General features: G+C 43.6%; 1 protein-coding gene, 1 long non-coding RNA gene and 1 other non-coding gene across 3 annotated transcripts; all 3 read right to left on the reverse strand.

The window, feature by feature from the left end:
- Positions 1 to 8,115: 8,115 nt before the first annotated feature.
- LOC115593832 (uncharacterized) lies at positions 8,116 to 12,427 on the reverse strand. Its single transcript, XM_030437515.1, has 7 exons — positions 12,340 to 12,427; positions 12,194 to 12,229; positions 10,983 to 12,084; positions 10,730 to 10,781; positions 9,713 to 10,537; positions 9,482 to 9,626; positions 8,116 to 9,278 (listed from the first exon to the last, which is right to left on the reverse strand). Exons 1-7 carry the CDS (start codon positions 12,425 to 12,427, stop codon positions 8,221 to 8,223), a joined length of 3,306 nt encoding a protein of 1,101 aa, XP_030293375.1. The 3' UTR covers positions 8,116 to 8,220.
- Positions 12,428 to 13,721: 1,294 nt separating this feature from the next.
- On the reverse strand, positions 13,722 to 14,163 carry LOC115594593 (uncharacterized). The gene is made up of 3 exons (XR_003986522.1): positions 14,004 to 14,163; positions 13,851 to 13,922; positions 13,722 to 13,755 (listed from the first exon to the last, which is right to left on the reverse strand). It is a non-coding gene; the product is annotated as an uncharacterized LOC115594593 (long non-coding RNA).
- A 1,744-nt stretch (positions 14,164 to 15,907) lies between these two features.
- On the reverse strand, positions 15,908 to 15,979 carry trnad-guc (transfer RNA aspartic acid (anticodon GUC)). The gene has a single exon. It is a non-coding gene; the product is annotated as a tRNA-Asp (tRNA).
- Positions 15,980 to 23,007: the final 7,028 nt, after the last annotated feature.

A 23,007-nucleotide genomic window follows, 5' to 3' on the forward strand; every position in this document is an offset into this window, starting at 1 on the left:
TGAGTTTTTCTTCCTCTTCATTTGACGGTGGAGTCGACGAGTCTGGATCAGATTCCCGGTCAGTTTTTCACTGCCGATAACTGTTTCCCTGAGGACCGATCTGATCTGAGCGCAGTTTGAAATCGGTTATCTGCGTGTATGAAAAAGACAGAACAGCTGCTTCGCTTTTAGTTTTCCTGTGGCTTGGATTTTTGATTTTGGGGGATTTTTTACTGCCCTATTTTCAGGGCTTCAAAACCACTTCTTCTTCTTCTTCTTCTTTCTTTTCTTCTTCTTCTTCTTCCTCTTCTTCTTGGAGCAGCAGCAGGACGTCTTGGCTTGAACTCTCCTCCAAGTGTGACAAATGTTTTTTTGTTCTCGAGAGGAGGTTTACTCACTGTGATCGGCGGTGTGAATAGAGCCTCAGCAGAGAACGCCCACGTTGAGCTGGTTTAAAATTTAAAAAACACACCTGCGTCTTTCTTCTTCTCCAGAACACAGAGTGGGATACATATTTTAACTTCCAGGCTGCTGTTAGTTTAGAGTATCTGCAGATCTAGACGAGTCTTAAAAAGCATCTAAAATAGAAGCTATTAAAAGTCTTATTGATTTTACAGAAGTCTTAATCGTTGTCTCTTGGCTGTCAGGAGACGTTACACACCTGCAGATTAAAGTTTGCCAGCTTTCCCTCTCCTCCTCCCGGCTGCTAGCTTTCATGCTAAGCTAGCACGCTCACACTCTGTCCGGGATCCACAGAGAAGAAAGTGACTCTGGAGAACACGAGAGAACGACAGGATGTCACTGAAATGTTGTACTGCTCCTTTAAGAAGAGCTGATGAATGTCTCTACATGACACACGCACACACCTGCACACACACCTGGATCTATTTATTGAAGAAGACACTGCCTGCGGATGAATCCTAACCTTTAACCTTTACAGTGATCCAACAATCCAGTAAAAACCGACAAGTTAACAAACATTTTGTACCCGTGTCCTGTAACAACCTGCTCCTACATTCAGGCTGCAACTGATTAATATTTTCATTATCGATTGATCGTTAAGTTTATAAACGCTCATCACAATTCCTCAGAACCCAACGTGACGTCTTTAAACTACTTATTCTGTCAGACATGACAAAGAAAAGCAAAACATCCAGACGATGTTTTTACATTTTTGCTTGAAAAAAGACTTAAAGTGATTAATTTCCCTTTTAACTCATCGATTGATCGACTAATCGTTGCAGCTCTGTTCCCAATAGTCTTTTTTATGACTCTTATATAGTGTATATATTATAGCAGTAATACCCAGGAGGACGATCTTTACTGTGATCACGTGACTCGGCTTTGTGAAGCAGAACAGAGAGTTTAATTTCTGCAAACAGCAAACAAGAACATCAGCCGGAAGATTGACGACTTCTGCACGTTTAAGAGAGTTTCTGTGGAGTTACGCTTTCTTTCAGGATCGTATGTGTCGTGAAATTTGAATATGAGGATGATAGAAGAGTCTCAGAATGAGGAGAGACGCTGCTCAGTAGTCTGGTGATACGTTACTAAAACAAAGTGTTTAATTTGAGAGTAATAACCTCACGTGAATGGAAACAGTCCTCCATCTTTTATTTAAATCCCTGAAAGAAAAAGAAGCAATATTTTTGTTAAACGTATAAAGGAAATCAAATCAAATAAAAATCCTTCTGACTTTACAGGACATCAGTTTGATTTCAGGGACGACGTCACAGGAGGGATTAGAATATTTATTTCTAGGTTTTTTCTAGGTTTAGGTCTCCAATAATTCATTTAACGCTCATGAATCAGACGATTTATTTATTTTATTACAGTTCGTTTAGATGTTCTTTAAAATGATCGGCAGGATAATTCATGTTAAAGGGATATTCCGGTGTAAGTTTAATCCACAGTCTAAATCACCGTGAAACTGTGTTAGACTCCCTCTCGAGAGATCAAGTTAGCAGACCGCTAATTTACGGAGTTTTATCAACCTCAGAAACGACCGCACGGCAACAATACACTGCAGTAAATGGATCCAAATATAAACCGCCACCAAAAAGTCACAAATAATGCTCAGAACAGCACCAAACTTCAGCAACAGTACAAATAGGGTCTCAGCACATAGTCCGGGGCATCTAACCTCCGCTAGCTTAGCTGGATTTCTACTGAAAAGCTGAGTAAATTAACCACTCTTCTGCAGCAGCTTCCTGTTGACGGGAAGTCCCGACGAGTCGATTACCGAGTGCAGTAGAGTTCCGCGGCTCATGGATGAAAATGTATGATTATGACTCCATTGAAAAGCAATCAAAGTTCATATGTGTCTTACCTGCCAGTTTATAACAGTTATTATCGAGAGCGGACAGGGAAAAGAACGGAATTGAGCGTTTCTAACCGCACTCGGTAATCGTCGCGTCGGGACTTCCCCAACCCGGAAGCTGATGGAGGAGAGTTGAAGTCTGTTTTTAGCTTCCCAATAGAAATCCAGCTAAGCTAGCGGAGGTTAGATGCCCCGGACTATGTGCTGAGACCCTATTTGTACTGTTGCTGAAGTTTGGTGCTGTTCTGAGCATTATTTGTGGCTTTTTGGTGGCAGTTTATATCTGGATCCATTTACTGCAGTGTATTGTTGTCGTGCGGTCGTTTCTGAGGTTGATAAAACTCCGTAAATTAGCGGTCTGCTAACTTGATCTCTCGAGAGGGAGTCTAACACAGTTTCACAGTGATTTAGACCATGGATCAAACTTACACCAGAATATCCCTTTAACTCGGCCTGAAGTCTCCTCGCATTTGTGTTTACAGTATGCTGATATCTTTATAGTTTTGTTGTGGAGCCCTCGATCTTCATTTGCGTTACAGCTTTGACTAAATAGTTTTTCTTTCTTTGCTGCTTCATGAACTAAAACTCTCAGTCTGCTCACATCTGCGTCACTGTTGTACTGTCAGTGTTTCCACAGTAAAGAACAGCCTCCGGGGGTGTTACGACTTTTATTCTATTATCACCAAACGCATGTGAACCATCTGTAAAAAGTGTTTTCTCCGATGTAGTGTAGCAACAGGAGAAAACAAAGACGAGCTACGTCTCTGATAATAAACAGAGAATTGATCCGCATGGCACGAGTTCAGATTTCACATCTTGATTTTTTTTTAATCCATCGATGTAAAACTTTTTTTATTGTCGTTCACATCGTCACACGTGAGCCGGGTCCTTTGCATGAAAACATAGAATGAGCCTGGATTAGATGGTGTGAGTTGATTGAGGATTATGTGTATAAATATCTGATTTCTTTTATAAACAGTTATCGGTTTGATATTGGACATACGGTCTTGAAATAACTTCTCGTTTACGTAGACAGATATTGAATGGGTTTCTGTTTGATTATTGAAAACTAGAGCGACTTCACAAGACCAAAAAAAATCTGATGTACAGAGCAGATCTGTATCCTGTAGCAGACAAGTAATGCAACTTAACTTAAGTTCAGTATTTATTGTTTTGAGTGAAATGTGTCAAAAACTACTGGATGGATAAATGGTTCAAACAATCATGTCCCCTCTGACTTCTTCTGGGCGTTTCTGAACAAATGTCTGCAGGTCTGACGGCGTTCCCATCAGCCTCAGCTGTACTTTGTTGTTAGCAGATGTTAGCATGCTAACTAGCTAAACACAGATGTTATCCATGAGTTTCCTGAGGAGGTTACCGCGGAAACAATTATGGGTGACACTCTATAATAATAAAACACGTTGTTTGCCATATGAAAGGGGATTAGTATCCTGTTCCATGGAAAACGTGATAATTGTGAGCATGTTAGCATGTTGATGTTAGCATTTAGCTCAAAGTACAGCTGAGCCACTGGCTGTTCACATTTAATAACGGACTTTAAGCCGCTGCAGCGATGAAGCCGCCATGTTTGAGATCCGTGAAGGTGACGGGGGACATTAACGGGACAGCAGGCGGCGTCGAGGAGCCTCAACATCCATCTAGAAATGGCTCCGCTGTTGTTTTTACTAATCATCTAATCCGTGTTTTTTACCAGGACTTTGTTTATTCAGGAGGTAAACACTTGAATAATTGATGTCATTGCATTTCAGAGGAAACCTCGGAGACCATGTTCTCTCTATGCAGTCGCACTCTCGTCCCGACTCCTGCTCGTTTACTTTCTGCCTGCAGCGTTTGTGTGAAACCGTTCTGATGTTTTATTTCACGGATGCACTTTTTTTTCCTCTGCTTTGCCTTCAGCCTCTTGGAGTCTAAGAGGGTCGTTTGTTAAGCTGTTTACTGTGTTTTTTTATGTGGTTGATTGTATTTATTGTTCCTTTACGTTGTTTCCTGTGTAACTGGATTCTTTTCTCTTGACGTGAGAACTAAAATGCAAAGAAGAAATCTTCTCATCTGTCCTCGAGAACATACGACTGCCTTCTGTTTTCTTTTAAGGGTTTGAATTCAGTTTCCTTTAAACAACTTTCAGAAAAACATCAAGAGCTAAAAGTGTAATTGCCAAATAAACAGCTCGCTTGTTCCGAAGTGAAAGATGTCCAAATTATTATCTTGGTTGTTTTCAGTCATGCAAGCTGTAGTTTTATGGTTGCCATGTAATTTGCAACACATTCATGTTCAAACGACTGAATAATTTGATTACCAGAGACTCACAAAACAACCGACAGTCTCCTGTGGGGAAGTCTTGTTCTTGTTCGACCCAACCGCTCCTCCCAGACTTCATCCCAATAGAGATCTGATCTGATCTGGTCGACCAACATTGGATCTTATTTTGGAAAAAACTTGTGAAGTAGTGAAGAGCGAGAGATTGATGATGTTTCTAATCCTGTTTGAATTGTGTCATGAATCACACAGACGTCGTTATAAAGACGACACAGAGTCGTTAGTGACGTAGAGCTGCTCCTGTATATCAGCAGCTCTCAGAACAGAACCAGAACCAGCTCTCCATTGTCCGAACTGCAGTCGTCAAGATGAGCAGATTTATTCGGATGTTCATCTTGTTTGCGACCTTTTCTGACCCAGTTGGCTCCATGTTGGTGTTGATGAGACGATGTAGTTCACTGAGCTTCAACACAAAACTACATGAGGTTTTAATTTAATACAACAAACTGACAAACATCATGTGTTTGATTCGTGACACAATGAATAGAAATGTGCCTCTCTATGCAGACACGGCGCTCTGACTTCCTGGATGAATTCAAAAGTGATTTAAGCAAATTTGACTTTTCCTCAAGCCGCTAACATGACATGAGATCGATTTGTGGTTTTGAGTGAAACACAAACATCTGGAACAACCTGATATTTGTGTCACAGTCGCCTCTGAATGTTATTTGGTGGTTTACTCGTCACTTGGCAACATCATCTAATAAAATGTGTTGATTTTTGATTGAATATGTGCAAAACTACTGACACTCCCATCAGCCCACAGATGCAAATTATGTTTAGTGCTAATTAGCAAATGTTAGCATGCTGCCATGCTAATTTAATACAGTGATCCAGCAGCTTGCTCATTTCCAGCATGTTTGTGCCAAAGCAGATTCTCACGGAGCCGTTAGTCTCTTCGGTTGTGTTTTCTGGTGATGATTTACTTCTTCAGGCCTAAAAAAAAAACACTCTTAAAAGGTTCACAAGTAGATTTATTTTAAAGAATCACAAGCCAAAATGTTTGATTCAACATCGCACTGCCTGATTAATACACCTCACACTCACACTGGCTATAAAACTTCTTCTCTGGTTTCGTAACAGTCTATTTTAAACCCTGCATGCATCATATTCACTCTCCGAAATCCAGTCTGTAAATGTTGAAGTCAAACTTCTGTTGTTGGATTAATTATTGATTAGTAATATTGTATTTTGAAGCTTCCTTATTTTGTTTTATAAAAGATGTCAGAAGCGTTAACACGTTGTTCTGTTGATGACTTTATGTTCCAGGCGTCACGTCGGCCACTTTGTCTGTGTGAGCAGGAGGTTGTGACAGTCTGGAGTGAAACACGTCAGTCTGGATGCTCAGATGAAGAAAATACATGTTTAAAATCTTTAAATCTTTAAAATTTAGGCCATTGGTCAATAAAAGACTGACAACAACGAAAAGGCTCTGTGTGGTTATTTGATTGAATGGACAATTAGTCAGTTTTGTCTTCTGTAAAACTATTAAAAAGTGTAATAGAGTTTTTGTTTTGTTTTGTTTTTTGTTTTGTTTTTATTTAGAAATGTTTAATAATACATGATCTTCTTAATGAGTACGGAGGAGGACGCCCCCTGCTGGAAGAATGACTTATTTATGAAATTTAGATTAATACATCAACAAGAAAATGCCTTAATGAATACATGAAAAAAACATTTGAATTACAATCTTTTTAAAAATGTCTTAAGATTATATTTCTGTGCATCAACATGTTTATATATTCCTTTAGTGTATCTCTATGTATGAACACTGGATACACACATGAATGAGTCAATGGTTATTTTCATACATGTTATTTATGCATTTGAATATTTCATTTCAGCTATAAAGCTATATTAGTTTATTTATAACAACTCTGTTTACCTGGCAGATTTGACCAAATACGCCCAGTAAGTGAGACTGATCTAATAGTTAAAGGAGCACTGTGTAGATTTGTGGAAGATATCTTATGAAATACTGAATAAACAAGCTGACCTGAAAGGACAACACAGTTTTATACTGTTCTACTTCGTTTCTGTGGCGGACGCTGCCGCTGTTTAAAGCCCCAATCACTCCAAATATCAGCTGATTTGAACGATGTCGTCACAGAGTAACTCATCTCTTCCTCGTTAGTATAGTGGACAGTATCTCCGCCTGTCACGCGGAGGCCGGCCGCGGATAGGCGTAGAGGACCGATTCAACGAAGAAGGAGCACCTTCACGGACCCGGGTTCGCGTCCCGCCTCGTCCGAAAAAAAAACCTCTTATTTTTGGCTCGGATTTGTTTTGCTACAGCGTGTGTACACAATTAAAAACCATCACATCCGATCCATTCTAACATTTATATAGATTTTTGATCACAGATATTTGGATAAATCATGGTGAAACAATAAATCTTTAGGATGGTTATAATGTCACCTGATATTAAATGTCAGATAATCATGCTACTTGAAAGAATGTTCAAGGTTGAATTAAACTTAACAACAACAATAGACATGATAATAGTAATGAGTATTACTATTATAATGATTATTGGTGTTATTATATCTAAAATACTAAAATTATTATGGTAATTATTATTGATACCATTGTTAAAATAAACAATTAAGAAAGAAACAGTTGCCACCATTTAATTAGTTATGGAAGTAAGACTAATTTCCAAAAACTAGTAATACTTGTTCTGAAGGATAACAACTGTTTATTTTAGAGATGTTTACATCTTAGCTCATGAATGTGCAAGCTTTATCACTTATTTTCTATCACTATTGCAGACTCTAATAAGTTATTAACATAATAAGACCATAATATTTATTATTAAATGTTAAATCATAATACTACTGTTACATGCTCCTATTGGCAAAGGTTGAAATGAATCTAATAATAATAGTGATAATAATAAACCTTTGTCTTGCTTTCTTAACATCTGCACGAAACTCTTATGGATGTTCTACCACAGTGCTCTGTGGTCGGCATGAAGCTGGACTCTTGGTGTCAGTGGCAGAGGAAAGAACACTGAACCAACTGCTGGCAATTAATGACAATGCCAGCCATCCTATGCACCGGGCCATCACCGACCAGAGAAGCTTGTTCATCTGTAGCACATTTCATGCAAAAAATAACAAAATGTTCTTCATATCAAAACTAATAATAAAGAAACCAGCTGGCTCTCTTAGTTACGCCAGTAAGATATTATTTTTAAAATATAACGTCACAGTTTTACTTATGATGGGCCTATAGTAAGGCGCAACAATGTTTTATTGTAGTGATGTATAAGCGTACAGCTAAATGTATGAATATATAAATATTTGATCTTTTTTTCTATCACTGTTACTAATCTTATCACTTAAAGATGGACACAGTAATGTTGTCAAGATATTTAATTGAAAAACACAACTGAATTATGAATAAATGAACAGACAAAATATGTACAAAAACATCATTTAAAAAACAAATGAACAGTAAATACAATATACAGAATATACAGTAACTTGTGTATCTATTAACATATATACAATATAAAACAAGTGTACAGTGTGGCTGCCTTCATCAGTGATGGTTGGATGGTGGGTTTTGGGACAGAAGGTTCACTTCCTCTTCTCTGCAATCCATCTGGCCTTTTCAGCTTCATAAAAGTCTGTTCGCTGAAACTCCACCCAGGTCATCTCCTTGACCATGCCCTGTGCCTTGTACAGGGAGAAAACTTTTGCAGGGCAGTAGATGTATTTCCCTGGCACATTGGGGAAACAGGTGTGAATATGAGGGCTGTCAGGCCCCTGCTTTAATGGCAGGTGACAGGTCCTGCACAGACGACCTGTTGGCAGGTGCTCTGCTGACTTCCTCTTTGCCCTCCCCTCTGCCACCTTCTTCCACTCCGCTCCCCTCTGTCTGGCAGCCTCCAGCTCCCGCTCAAAAAATGGAGATGCCGCAAAGTCTGCAAAAGACATCCTGGGGTTTTGGAGGCCTTCGTCCTCATAGGTCTTAAAGACCTTGGTGGAGCAGTAAAAGTATTTGACTGCTGGAGTCTGATAAAAGAAATGAACTGAGGAGCCATCGCCTTGGTAGCGTGATTTTGGCTGACCACAGGCTAAACAGTTCCTGGTCTTTTTCTGCTGCTGTTGTTGTTGTTGTTGCTGTTGTTTGTCCAGGATCTCCTTCACAATGTTCTCCACAGAGGCCCGACTCATTGACTCCTCTTTGGGGGAAGCCACAGATGGAGGGTTAAAAGATGCAGGAGGCAGGGTTGTGACAGGGACACTCACCGTCTGGCTGCCTGTAGTCAAACTCTGCCACAGCAGCTGCGTTTCATGAACCTTCTCCACACTTGTGTTGAGAGAGGAGTTTGTATTTTTTAATTTGGCCACATGTTTGACATATCTGGAGATATGCTGACATGTGGTTGGATGAAGGAGGCTGTTGGGATCAGTGCAGGCTGTCTGTACCATGGCAGCATATTCTGCATCCACCCGCTTCAAAAGATCCTTGGTGCCATGGTGCTTAATCAGGAGCCCGTCGATGGTGGCTTTCATGGGTGGAGTCCACCGGCTGTGGTCCAGGACCTGTATAAGACCTCCTGTCTTGATGGGTCCGGTGCGGGTGGCCCGAGGAGAAGAGGACATAGGCAGCGGTGCAGCGTCTGTCAGGCCTGAAAAAAACAAACAGAAAAAACACATTTATTATACTGTTTATTATAGGTTTTACGTTTTGCACTCATTAGCTCAATAATTACTGTCAATGGACAACAGATTACAATGTTTTTCATGATATTAATTCCAACCACAGTGTCAAAGCCTGCTTTTAGCTATGAGGTCTGTATTAAGGAAGGTGTAGGTGGGTACTTTAAGTTACCTGCTTCCAGAGGAGGCTCTGCTTTGGCTGTTGCAGATGCTGGAATGAAGGGCAGCTGGAACTGCGGGACTGCTTCAGCACACTGCCTGGAAGACAGGATCGGTGCTGCCACAACCGGATCATCCTGGACAGTGTCCCTTGTCTCCTAAGATAAAGCATCAAATATAGTGATTAAAACAGTAGATCGGTCAGTCAGTCAGTTACTGAGAGTGAGTGATTCACCTGGATTACCTGAGGGTCTGTGCCCACTACAGCAGCAGGGCAGGGATGAGGTTGATCCTGGGCATGGTGCTGCTGCAGCTCCATGGTGTCAGCAGCTGAGGAGTTGGGCTGTGTCTTGTCCTTATCCCAGTTCAAGACAACAGGACGACAGCCTGGCTCCACATACTCCAGTCCAAATCGCTCCCCTGTGTCCCTGTTTGCTACTTGCAATATTGGGTATTTTGCCCTCCCTGTCACTCTCAGAGAGGATGTGTTCAGTTGAGCGATTAACAGGGGGTCAAACACAGCTGGAAGATCCACATCTGGCCTCTTAAGGTCCACCAGCCTCTGGAAGTTCCAGCGCACCACTCCAGTCATGGCCTGGGCCTGGAAGAGCTCACTGGACACCCTGCTGCCTGTTACCCACTGGGCTTGGTGATAGTGGAAGCCCTCCTGCTGAGACGTGCCTCTCACAGGGATCCAGACAGGTACAGCAGCTCTCTCGCCCTTGGTGTAGTTCAGCTGCAAGGTGCCACCATACCTGTACAGGATGCCCTCCTCCACCTCAGGGTCGCTCAGGCAGCCTCTCAGGATGTGGATGCGCTGGATTCTCCACACTTTCAACATGGAGGGCTTGAAGAGCAGCACATCATTGGCGTCCTTCGCCAGGTGGAAGTGACAGAGGACATCTTCAACCCTCTGCAGCAGTTCTCTTGGTTGTGGCACCTTTGTCCGACAGTGCTCTCTGATGTGCTGCTTGGTGGGATTCGCAGGTAGGATTCTACAGAAGGTGTAGGCATCCTTGAGGTTCTGGAGGTCGCTCTGGTCCACGACAACGAATGCTGCAGAGAGGAACTGACAGAAAGAGCTGTACAGAGGATGATGCTCTGAGACACACTCTCTGGTCAAGCGCCGCATACAATGAAACAAGTCTAACTTGATGGTAATGTCTTTGTTAAACTTTGTCCTAGATGCGCTGTTGTTAGCCAGCTTTCCAGAAGTGGCCTCTGTAACAAGAGCCTCTGTGGTCTTCCAGCTGTCCTATACGATGTGCTCCTGAGCCCCAGGATACAGCACCTTGAAGGCAGCACAGCAGTCCCTAAAACATTAAAAAGTAACTTCATTAGAGCTTAAGATTACCTTATCTGATGCACACATTTGCTAAATTAGACTTATTGTATTTACAGTAAAATAATTAGCTGTTTGTCTTCTATCTATTTGCCTTTTTTGTCATTTATTTAGTCTATAAACAACGAAAATTTCATAAACTATGTTATGTAAAACAAGTCTAGCTTCATACCTGTCCACCCACTGGTAGCTCGCCTTCTCCTCTCCAGCCAAAGTGTACCGGTGAGCCAGACCCTCATACATAGGGTGAAGGGAACGATCACACTCTGACTGCAGCATCACCCAGCTCAGGATCATCCAGCTCTCATTCATGACAGCATAGGAGGACATGGTGCCAGATGACAGAACCACCTTCCTTGCCACTTTGCGGGTGTGATCTGACCTCAGTGCCCGTCCAAAGGTCCCCTGTAGCAGCAGAGTGAGGAGGTGCTCCTGCCTCTGGTACTCATGGACCAGGCAGTTGACAAGATAGTGTGCAGAAATAGACACTCCACACCAGCCATCAGCATCGGCATACCCACCGAACGGAGCAGGAGTGTCTGTCTGTCTGAGGAGCCCAGTGATGGTGCTCTGTCCGTAGACACCTGCCTCAGCATCCCTGATGTTCTGCACACTATCCAGGTAGGCCAGGTGAGCTCTCTCATACTTCAGGTGGAGTGCTTCTGTCAGCTGCTTGGACATGTCCTCCGGTGATCTGCCACTGCGCCTCAGCTCATCCATCACTGACTTGCAGATGGCTTTTTTGTGTGTGAGGAAGGCTGGCACGATGTTTGTGAACCTCTTCGGTAGCTTCTCCAGCCACTGGGGCTTGTCAGCGTGCCAGTACCTCTTGCATGCCTTGCAGGTGAGACGTGAGGCCAAGATATAGTACTGACCACCGGTGCCAATAATTACTATTGGCCTTCCCACGCCTGAAGAAGCTACCTGGGGGTTGGGACAACCATGAAGACATGGCAGGATGTAGTTATTTTTCATCCTCTCCATGATCGTGTGCTCCGGCTTCCATATAAAAAATGGATGAAGCTGAAAGTACTTTGGTGAGGGGAGCTCTGAGATTGAGTCGATGAGCTCAGGCTGAGGTGGATGACGCCACAGGGACAGCATGTTCATGGGGTGACGTACTGGACGTGACCCTGGCCACAGACCCAAACCCTCCATCTCAGTCTTCATCCAGATTTTCTGCTGATGGGAGCAGTTCCACCGGGCAACATCCTGATCATAGCTCGGGATGGAGGCAGCTGGCTGCCCGACAGGAGGCGCTGGATGTGGCAGAGCTGTAAAACACACAAAGCACTACAGTATACAGTGTACACAACAAGAAAAAGGTTAAGAGCTCTTTGCAAATGGCTGCTATGGTTAAAACAGCGGCACAGAAATTCATACCTGTGTCTTCCTGTGCTTCTGGATGTGATGATGAATCTAGGATGGTGAGATACAAACAGCAAGGACAAGTGAGACATAAACACTGAAAAATGAACATGAGCTTGAGATATTAATTTTCATAACATTTAAGAACATAAAACATTTACCTTCAGGAGGAGATGGGGCTGCCGTGATCACAGACTCTGAGGACAAACTGTGGGAGGCCACTGGCTCTCTGTGGGCTTTGAAAAACATGTTGCACCAAAAGATGAGAAAAACTTTAACAGACACCAGATAGAATCTTTACATGGCATTGCTAAACATATGAGCACTGTATACAGTATAACACAGTCAAAACTGAAGTCATATTTATGTGAGACACACTGGAAGTATAAGAGAACTTAAGTTTAAATGTCATACTTTGTCTCAACACGTTGGGCTCGGGCTCTCCTTGTCCAAGCTGTGGGGCGATGGCGAGCAGCTGAGGAGGGACTGGCAGCAGGGCCTTCACTGTGGCTTTGAGATCAAAATACAATTTATATTTTATATTTTCCACATTGTTAGTTTATCCTTCTATGTACTTTTAATTTATTTCTCTTTCTTCCTCTTTGCACTCAGCACTTATGTATTTTTCCTCTGTATTTGGTTTTATGTAAAGCGACTTTGAGAGCTGTAAAAGCGCTGTATAAATAAAATGTATTATTATGATAATTAGTATTATTATTATATTGTTAAAACACAGGATGGTTAAAAAATAAGACGGAATAAAGAAATACACAGAAATAATAACCTTTGATAGAAGCGACAGTCACAGGGGGGACATCAGGCTCTGCAGGTCTGTGAATGGTAGCTGTTGCTGTTTGCTTCGTCCTGCGAGCTGTAAGAAGAGTGTGTGATTTATGTATGCTTCACAATATGTCTTTACCTGTTGTCTCTGTAGATAACTATTAGTACAGACTAAAAGTTTTCATCCATTTATGAATCGCTCTTTTTTTGAAAATGAATAAACAATGCTTTTAAGAATTTGAAAATGAATAAGCAAAACAGGTAAAGCACAGAGACAATATCAATATACGGTAAGAATATCACCTGTCAATCAAAGATGTAGCATGTTAACCACTGCAGTATTTCACATGCCAAATCCTTGAATGACAGCTGAGAGCAGTGGTTCTCAAACTTTTTCTGGCATGCCCCGTTCAGATTTTAGCAATCAACATCAATAGGACAGATAATGGTCAGCAAACTCTTGTTTGTTTATTTTCCTGCATAAATCATGTTCATTCAGAGTGACTCCATATTTCTCCCAGTCATCGACGCCCCCAGTTTGAGAACTACTGGCCGAAAGAAAGCATGCAAAAAAAGAGAACACTTACCATCATCGACGAAATGTTAATTCCTTATGTTAGTGGGAGAACAAAATAACACAAGCATCAGAACACGCCAGAACATGGCCAAAATAACGGAGGAGAGGGAGAGGGAGAACAATAATGGCAGGTGAACTCAGAACAGAATCCACAGTGATGAAGTGAAACCTGTTGGTGGAGACACCGCCATGGCTCTGGGGGCTGCTGCTGCTGGTGGCCCTGAAAGCACAGGTGACTTGTTAAATTTTATCATGTACAGGAAGAGTTTAAAGACAAAATTACAGGTTTCTGGTAATTAAACTAGATTCACCGACTTGTTTCAGTCTCAAATTTTGATGGGGACAGACTTAGCATCGCTCTCTCCAGCTCCTCGTCCTCATCCATCACTAAGAGATTAAACAATAACATGTGTTAGACACATTTAATGTTCATCTAAAATCAGTATTTGCATATGGTTGTGAACTGACCTAGAGCTCTAGATTTCGACGTGGAGGTAGCTGATGTACTGGAGGCTGCGGAGGCTGCAGGCAGTGGACCAGACTCCGCCCTCTGCTGCTTGAGGATGTACTGCTGCAGGTTGTACATCTTGCTGTTTTTGACACACTTCACTCGTGAGATGAAGGCAGCATAACCATCAGCCCGGCTCTCCCAGATTTGCCTCCAGGTATCTTTGGCCCTGACTCCAAAGCCCACAGTGGTGTCATCCTCTGTTGCCACCGTTGGGGCAGGCTTCCTGGACAACAGATACTGCCAGAGGTCCTCAATTTCCTGGAAGGTCCTGGCGTAGTCCAGAAATGACAGCAGGCTGTCCTTGCCATGTCCCTGTGGATTGAAGGCCCCCTCTTTCTCCTCCTCTTCTACCTTTTTTAGGAGGTAGATGGTGTAGCCAACATCATTTTCAAGGAGCCACCTGAATGTTTTCCCCTTGTATTTCCCGAACTGGAGCACATACTCCCCCTTCACCTCCAGTCGGTCGGACATATCCCCTCCCCGCTGAAAGACCACTGTGAGACCATTTGTCCTCACAAGGTCAGGACTCTGGGCAGGAGACTTGTCTTGGAGTGCAGGATTTTTTTTTATGCTCATGGCCTCATCAGAGGGGTCCTGACGCAGATGGCCTGATGGACCCTTTCTAAATGAGACCAATGTCTTTCCCGGGAAGAAGCTAAATGTCTTCTTCATTGTCTCCTGTGCACAGCAAACACAATACATATTATAGGGTAAATAAAAGTATCAACAGAGTTATTCATGTTAACATTGATTATTAATTGTAACATCCATCTATCTATGTATATATACAGTACATATATTACATATATACTATACTACCACTGTAACGCCTATTAATAATAATTAACTATTCACTCTATCATAGCATTTAACCTCCATCTAACATGTAGGTTATAAAATAGATATACTGTAGTATTTACCCATTCAAAATGTAAGTTACATTCTCAGCTTGATATGATCAATATGACTGTAGCTAAATGAATGAATGAATGAATAAATGAATGAATGGGTGACTGTGGCTAAGTTAATGAGTGAATTGATTTGGATAATGACTGCACGACGGGCCTCAGTCTTAAAGACAAAACACGGTGAAAAAGTGACAGAAAGCTGATTTAGGATCAGTGTCAACAAGAGAGAACTCACTGACAGATGTGACATTATGTTAAAATGATGATTGACGCTAACATAACGTTACATTGACATTACGAGCGATCGTAAGCTTCGGTAAACTGTAAACAACAACACGTAACATACCTGAAAACAACAATTATAACAACAGTTTTCATACATATGACTTAGAAAACTTAATTTACTGCTTGAAAAAATGAGTCATCACTTACTTTCGATGAGTCTGAAGATCGATTTATTAAAAATGCCGAAAAGCGGGGAAAATCCTTCTATTTCACTTGTTTTTCTGTTCACTTTTGTTCCTCCTTACTGTTACCGCTGTCTGTCACTCGAAGAAGTCAGTGTCCTTACTCATACGCTAAACGGGGAAACAGCGCCCCCAAAATCCAGGTTGTGGCCAAAAATATATTACATCCGTAGTGATAAGCACTACCATAGAGAATGAATGGGGAAAGTTAAGGAAGTTAAGGACTACTATACGCGGTCCTCGCGCGAAAGGTCCCCGGTTCGAAACCGGGCGGAAACACAACTCTTGGCGTATTACTGGTGAGTGTCAAAATCGAACCCATGTTAGGCAAACAGAAAACCCTACAATGAGTAGCACTGGGAACACCTTGACAAGTCCTGGTGCTTCTTGTTAACAGGGAGGGTTATTTGTTAGGCACAAGAACATACATGGTGATGTCGTTTTACAGTTTGGCTCAATCATCAGTAGCTGGTAGAAAAGACAACACTCCCCGTCGGGGAATCGAACCCCGGTCTTCCGCGTGACAGGCGGAGATACTGTCCACTATACTAACGAGGACCGATTCTGCTTGTGAGCGGGCTGCTCGGCCCGTTTCAGCGGTTACTGAGAAGATGCCGAGATTTACCGGGAAGCGCTTCCAATGAAGTGACAGTGACGCATTTTTGCTAATGTTCAGCTGATGTTATGCTCCCAATTGAGGTCCTGTTGGCCAGGACGCGAAGGGACAGAACAGTAGGACAGCAGTAGAACTCACCATGGTCATTGGCCCGGAGCAAGTCGTTAGCGGCTTGGTAAGCTTGAGATGCTTACCAAGCCGCTGTCATTTCTCCTGCCCAGAGTCCTGACCTTGTGAGGACAAATGGTCTCACAGTGGTCTTTCAGCGGGGAAGGGATGTGTCCGACCGACTGGAGGTGATGGGGGAGTATGTGCTTCAGTTCGGGAAATACAAGGGGAAAACATTCAGGTGGCTCCTTGAAAATGATGTTGGCTACACCATCTACCTCCTAAAAAAGGTAGAAGAGGAGGAGAAAGAGGGGGCCTTCAATCCACAGGGACATGGCAAGGACAGCCTGCTGTCATTTCTGGACTACGCCAGGACCTTCCAGGAAATGAGGACCACTGGCAGTAACTGTTGTCCAGGAAGCCTCCCCCAACGGTGGCAACAGAGGGTGACACCACTGTGGGCTTTGGAGTCAGGGCCAAAGATAGCTGGAGGCAAATCTGGGAGAGCCGGGCTGATGGTTATGCTGCCTTCATCTCACGAGTGAAGTGTGTCAAAAACAGCAAGATGTACAACCTGCAGCAGTACATCCTCAAGCAGCAGAGGGTGGAGTCTGGTCCACTGCCTGCAGCCTCCGCAGCCTCCAGTACATCAGCTACCTCCACGTCGAAATCTAGAGCTCTAGGTCAGTTCACAACCATATGCAAATACTGATTTTAGATGAACATTAAATATGTCTAACACATGTTATTGTTTAATCTCTTAGTGATGGATGAGGACGAGGAGCTGGAGAGAGCGATGCTAAGTCTGTCCCCATCAAATTTGAGACTGAAACAAGTCGGTGAATCTAGTTTAATTACCAGAAACCTGTAACAAGTTTGTCTTTTAACTCTTAATGTACATGATAAAATTTAACAAGTCACCTGTGCTTTCAGGGCCACCAGCAGCAGCAGCCCCCAGAGCCATGGTGGTGTCTCCACCAACAGGTTTCACTTCATCACTGTGGATTCTGTTCTGAGTTCACCTGTCATTATTGTTCTCCTCCCTCTCCTCCGTTATTTTGGCCATGTTCTGGTGTGTTCTGATGCTTGTGTTATTTTGTTCTCCCACTAACATAAGGAATTAACATTTCGTCGATGATGGTAAGTGTTCTCTTTTTTTGCATGCTTTCTTTCGTCCAGTAGTTCTCAAACTGGGGGCATCGATGACTGGGAGAAATATGGAGTCACTTTGAATGAACATGATTTATGCAGGAAAATAAACAAACGAGTTTGCTGACCATTATCTGTCCTATTGATGTTGATTGCTAAAATCTGAACGGGGCATGCCAGAAAAAGTTTGAGAACCACTGCTCTCAGCTGTCATTCAAGGATTTGGCATGTGAAATACTGCAGTGGTTAACATGCTACATCTTTGATTGACAGGTGATATTCTTACCGTATATTGATATTGTCTCTGTGCTTTACCTGTTTTGTTTATTCATTTTCAAAAAAAGAGCGATTCATAAATTGATGAAAACTTTTAGTCTGTACTAATAGTTATCTACAGAGACAACAGGTAAAGACATATTGTGAAGCATACATAAATCACACACTCTTCTTACAGCTCGCAGGACGAAGCAAACAGCAACAGCTACCATTCACAGACCTGCAGAGCCTGATGTCCCCCCTGTGACTGTCGCTTCTATCAAAGGTTATTATTTCTGTGTATTTCTTTATTCCGTCTTATTTTTTAACCATCCTGTATTTTAACAATATAATAATAATACTAATTATCATAATAATACATTTTATTTATACAGCTTATTACAGCTCTCAAAGTCGCTTTACATAAAACCAAATACAGAGGAAAAATACATAAGTGCTGAGTGCAAAGAGGAAGAAAGAGAAATAAATTAAAAGTACATAGAAGGATAAACTAACAATGTGCAAAATATAAAATATAAATTGTATTTTGATCTCAAAGCCACAGTGAAGGCCCCGCTGCCAGTCCCTCCTCAGCTGCTCGCCATCGCCCCACAGCTTGGACAAGGAGAGCCCGAGCCCAACGTGTTGAGACAAAGTATGACATTTAAACTTAAGTTCTCTTGTACTTCCAGTGTGTCTCACATAAATATGACTTCAGTTTTGACTGTATTATACTGTATACAGTGCTCATATGTTTAGCAATGCCATGTAAAGATTCTATCTGGTGTCTGTTAAAGTTTTTCTCATCTTTTGGTGCAACATGTTTTTCAAAGCCCACAGAGAGCTAGTCGCCTCCCACAGTTTGTCCTCAGAGTCTGTGATCACGGCAGCCCCCGTCTCCTCCTGAAGGTAAATGTTTTATGTTCTTAAATGTTATGAAAATTAATATCTCAAGCTCATGTTCATTTTTCAATGTTTATATCTCACTTGTCCTTGCTGTTTGTATCTCACCATCCTAGATTCATCATCACATCCAGAAGCACAGGAAGACACAGGTATGAATTTCTGTGCCGCTCTTTTAACCATAGCAGCCATTTGCAAAGAGCTCTTAACCTTTTTCTTGTTGTGTACACTGTATACTGTAGTGCTTTGTGTGTTTTACAGCTCTGCCACATCCAGCGCCTCCTGTCTGGCAGCCAGCTGCCTCCATCCCGAGCTAAGATCAGGATGTTGCCCGGTGGAACTGCTCCCATCAGCAGAAAATCTGGATGAAGACTGAGATGGAGGGTTTGGGTCTGTGGCCAGGGTCACGTCCAGTACGTCACCCCATGAACATGCTGTCCCTGTGGCGTCATCCACCTCAGCCTGAGCTCATCGACTCAATCTCTGAGCTCCCCTCACCAAAGTACTTTCAGCTTCATCCATTTTTTATATGGAAGCCGGAGCACACGATCATGGAGAGGATGAAAAATAACTACACCCTGCCATGTCTTCATGGTTGTCCCAACCCCCAGGTAGCTTCTTCAGGCGTGGGAAGGCCAATAGTAATTATTGGCACCGGTGGTCAGTACTATATCTTGGCCTCACGTCTCACCTGCAAGGCATGCAAGAGGTACTGGCATGCTGACAAGCCCCAGTGGCTGGAGAAGCTACCGAAGAGGTTCACAAACATCGTGCCAGCCTTCCTCACACGCAAAAAAGCCATCTGCAAGTCAGTAATGGATGAGCTGAGGCGCAGTGGCAGATCACCGGAGGACATGTCCAAGCAGCTGACAGAAGCACTCCACCTGAAGTATGAGAGAGCTCACCTGGCCTACCTGGATAGTGTGCAGAACATCAGGGATGCTGAGGCAGGTGTCTACGGACAGAGCACCATCACTGGGCTCCTCAGACAGACAGACACTCCTGCTCCGTTCGGTGGGTATGCCGATGCTGATGGCTGGTGTGGAGTGTCTATTTCTGCACACTATCTTGTCAACTGCCTGGTCCATGAGTACCAGAGGCAGGAGCACCTCCTCACTCTGCTGCTACAGGGGACCTTTGGATGGGCACTGAGGTCAGATCACACCCGCAAAGTGGCAAGGAAGGTGGTTCTGTCATCTGGCACCATGTCCTCCTATGCTGCCATGAATGAGAGCTGGATGATCCTGAGCTGGGTGATGCTGCAGTCAGAGTGTGATCGTTCCCTTCACCCTATGTATGAGGGTCTGGCTCACCGGTACACTTTGGCTGGAGAGGAGAAGGCGAGCTACCAGTGGGTGGACAGGTATGAAGCTAGACTTGTTTTACATAACATAGTTTATTAAATTTTCGTTGTTTATAGACTAAATAAATGACAAAAAAGGCAAATAGATAGAAGACAAACAGCTAATTATTTTACAGTAAATACAATAAGTCTAAATTAGCAAATGTATGTATTAGATAAGGTAATCTTAAGCTCTAATGAAGTTACTTTTTAATGTTTTAGGGACTGCTGTGCTGCCTTCAAGGTGCTGGATCCTGGGGCTCAGGAGCACATCGTATGGGACAGCTGGAAGACCACAGAGGCTCTTGTTACAGAGGCCACTTCTGGAAACCTGGCTAACAACAGCGCATCTAGGACAAAGTTTAACAAAGACATTACCATCAAGTTAGACTTGTTTCATTGTATGCGGCGCTTGACCAGGGAGTGTGTCTCAGAGCATCATCCTCTGTACAGCTCTTTCTGTCAGTTCCTCTCTGCCGCATTCGTTGTCGTAAACCAGAGCGACCTCCAGAACCTCAAGGATGCGTACACCTTCTGTAGAATCCTACCTGCGAATCCCACCAAGAAGCACATCAGAGAGCACTGTCGGACAAAGGTGCCACAACCAAGAGAACTGCTGCAGAGGGTTGAAGATGTCCTTTGTCACTTCCACCTGGCGAAGGACGCCAATGATGTGCTGCTCTTCAAGCCCTCCATGTTGAAAGTGTGGAGAATCCAGCGCATCCACATCCTGAGAGGCTGCCTGAGCGACCCTGAGGTGGAGGAGGGCATCCTGTACAGGTATGGTGGCACCTTGCAGCTGAACTACACCAAGGGCGAGAGAGCTGCTGTACCTGTCTGGATCCCTGTGAGAGGCACGTCTCAGCAGGAGGGCTTCCACTTTCACCAAGCCCAGTGGGTAACAGGCAGCAGGGTGTCCAGTGAGCTCTTCCAGGCCCAGGCCATGACTGGAGTGGTGCGCTGGAACTTTCAGAGGCTGGTGGACCTTAAGAGGCCAGATGTGGATCTTCCAGCTGTGTTTGACCCCCTGTTAATCACTCAACTGAACACATCCCCTCTGAGAGTGACAGGGAGGGCAAAATACCCAATTTTGCAAGTAGCAAACAGGGACACAGGGGAGCAATTTGAACTGGAGTATGTGGAGCCAGGCTGTCGTCCTGTTGTCTTGAACTGGGATAAGGACAAGACACAGCCCAACTCCTCAGCTGCTGACACCATGGAGCTGCAGCAGCACCATGCCCAGGATCAACCTCATCACTGCCCTGCTGCTGTAGTGGGCACAGACCCTCAGGTAATCCAGGTGAATCACTCACTCTCAGTAACTGACTGACTGACCGATCTACTGTTTTAATCACTATATTTGATGCTTTCTCCTCCTCGTTCATTTCTCATCAATATATATAGTATTCAGGGTTTCCCCTACATGTAATTGACTGTGGCGCACCCGCACGGCAAAAAATAAAAGCCGCCACACCTTAAAAATTCAGGCATAAATAAATCCAGTGGAAATATTTTACCGTCGTCTTCCACCGCAGTCTTGACGTTAACTAGCATGTTGGATATTTAGCTTGATAATTGGCTAGAGGATTAAAATGGTCACTTAGACCAGAGTCCTGCACTGGTCACCGCATCCGACCCGTTATCCGACAGTAAGCACAGATTACATTTCCGTACCAGAGCCGACCCGCTATAAATTGATACCGACGCCCGAAGGAAAATTGGACGACGCAATTTTTAAAAGTGAAAGTAAGATAATGTTACCTGAAAGCTTCAGATAATAACATTAACTAACTATACACTTAAATGTTCCCACTAGTGCAGTTATCCGCATACATAATCGATGAATGGGGCACCATGTTACGTTGATATATAGGGAGACCAGGGACACTGTCCAGGATGATCCGGTTGTGGCAGCACCGATCCTGTCTTCCCGGCAGTGTGCTGACTAGCAGTCCCGCAGTTCAGCTGCCCTTCATTCCAGCATCTGCAACAGCCAAAGCAGAGCCTCCTCTGGAAGCAGGTAACTTAAAGTACCCACCTACACCTTCCTTAATACAGACCTCATAGCTAAAAGCAGGCTTTGACACTGTGGTTGGAATTAATATCATGAAAAACATTGTAATCTGTTGTCCATTGACAATAATTATTGAGCTAATGAGTGCAAAACGTAAAACCTATAATAAACAGTATAATAAATGTGTTTTTTCTGTTTGTTTTTTTCAGGCCTGACAGACGCTGCACCACTGCCTATGTCCTCTTCTCCTCGGGCCACCCGCACCGGACCCATCAAGACAGGAGGTCTTATACAAGTCCTGGACCACAGCCAGTGGACTCCACCCATGAAAGCCGCTATCGACGGGCTCCTGATTAAGCACCATGGCACCAAGGATCTTTTGAAGCGGGTGGATGCAGAATATGCTGCAATGATCCCAACAGCCTCCTTCATCCAACCACATGTCAGCATATCTCCAGATAGATCAAACATGTAGCCAAATTAAAAAATACAAACTCCTCTCTCAACACAAGTGTGGAGAGGGTTCACAAAACGCAGCTGCTGTGGCAGAGTTTGACTACAGGCAGCCAGACGGTGAGTGTGCCTGTCACAACCCTGCCTCCTGCATCTTTTAACCCTCCATCTGTGGCTTCCCCCAAAGAGGAGTCAATGAGTCGGGCCTCTGTGGAGAACATTGTGAAGGAGATCCTGGACAAACAACAGCAACAACAACAACAACAGCAGCAGAAAAAGACCAGGAACTGTTTAGCCTGTGGTCAGCCAAAATCACGCTAGCAAGGCGATGGCTCCTCAGTTCATTTCTTTTATCAGACTCCAGCAGTCAAATACTTTTACTGCTCCACCAAGGTCTTTAAGACCTATGAGGACGAAGGCCTCCAAAACCTCAGGATGTCTTTCGCGGACTTTGCGGCATCTCCATTTTTTGAGCGGGAGCTGGAGGCTGCCAGACAGAGGGGAGCGGAGTGGAAGAAGGTGGCAGAGGGGAGGGCAAAGAGGAAGTCAGCAGAGCACCTGCCAACAGGTCGTCTGTGCAGGACCTGTCACCTGCCATTAAAGCAAGGGCCTGACAGCCCTCATATTCACACCTGTTTCCCCAATGTGCCAGGGAAATACATCTACTGCCCTGCAAACGTTTTCTCCCTGTACAAGGCACAGGGCATGGTCAAAGAGATGACCTGGGTGGAGTTTCAGCGAACAGA

This window comes from Sparus aurata, chromosome 13 (assembly GCF_900880675.1).
Source record: "Sparus aurata chromosome 13, fSpaAur1.1, whole genome shotgun sequence".
Lineage (NCBI taxonomy): Eukaryota > Metazoa > Chordata > Actinopteri > Spariformes > Sparidae > Sparus > Sparus aurata.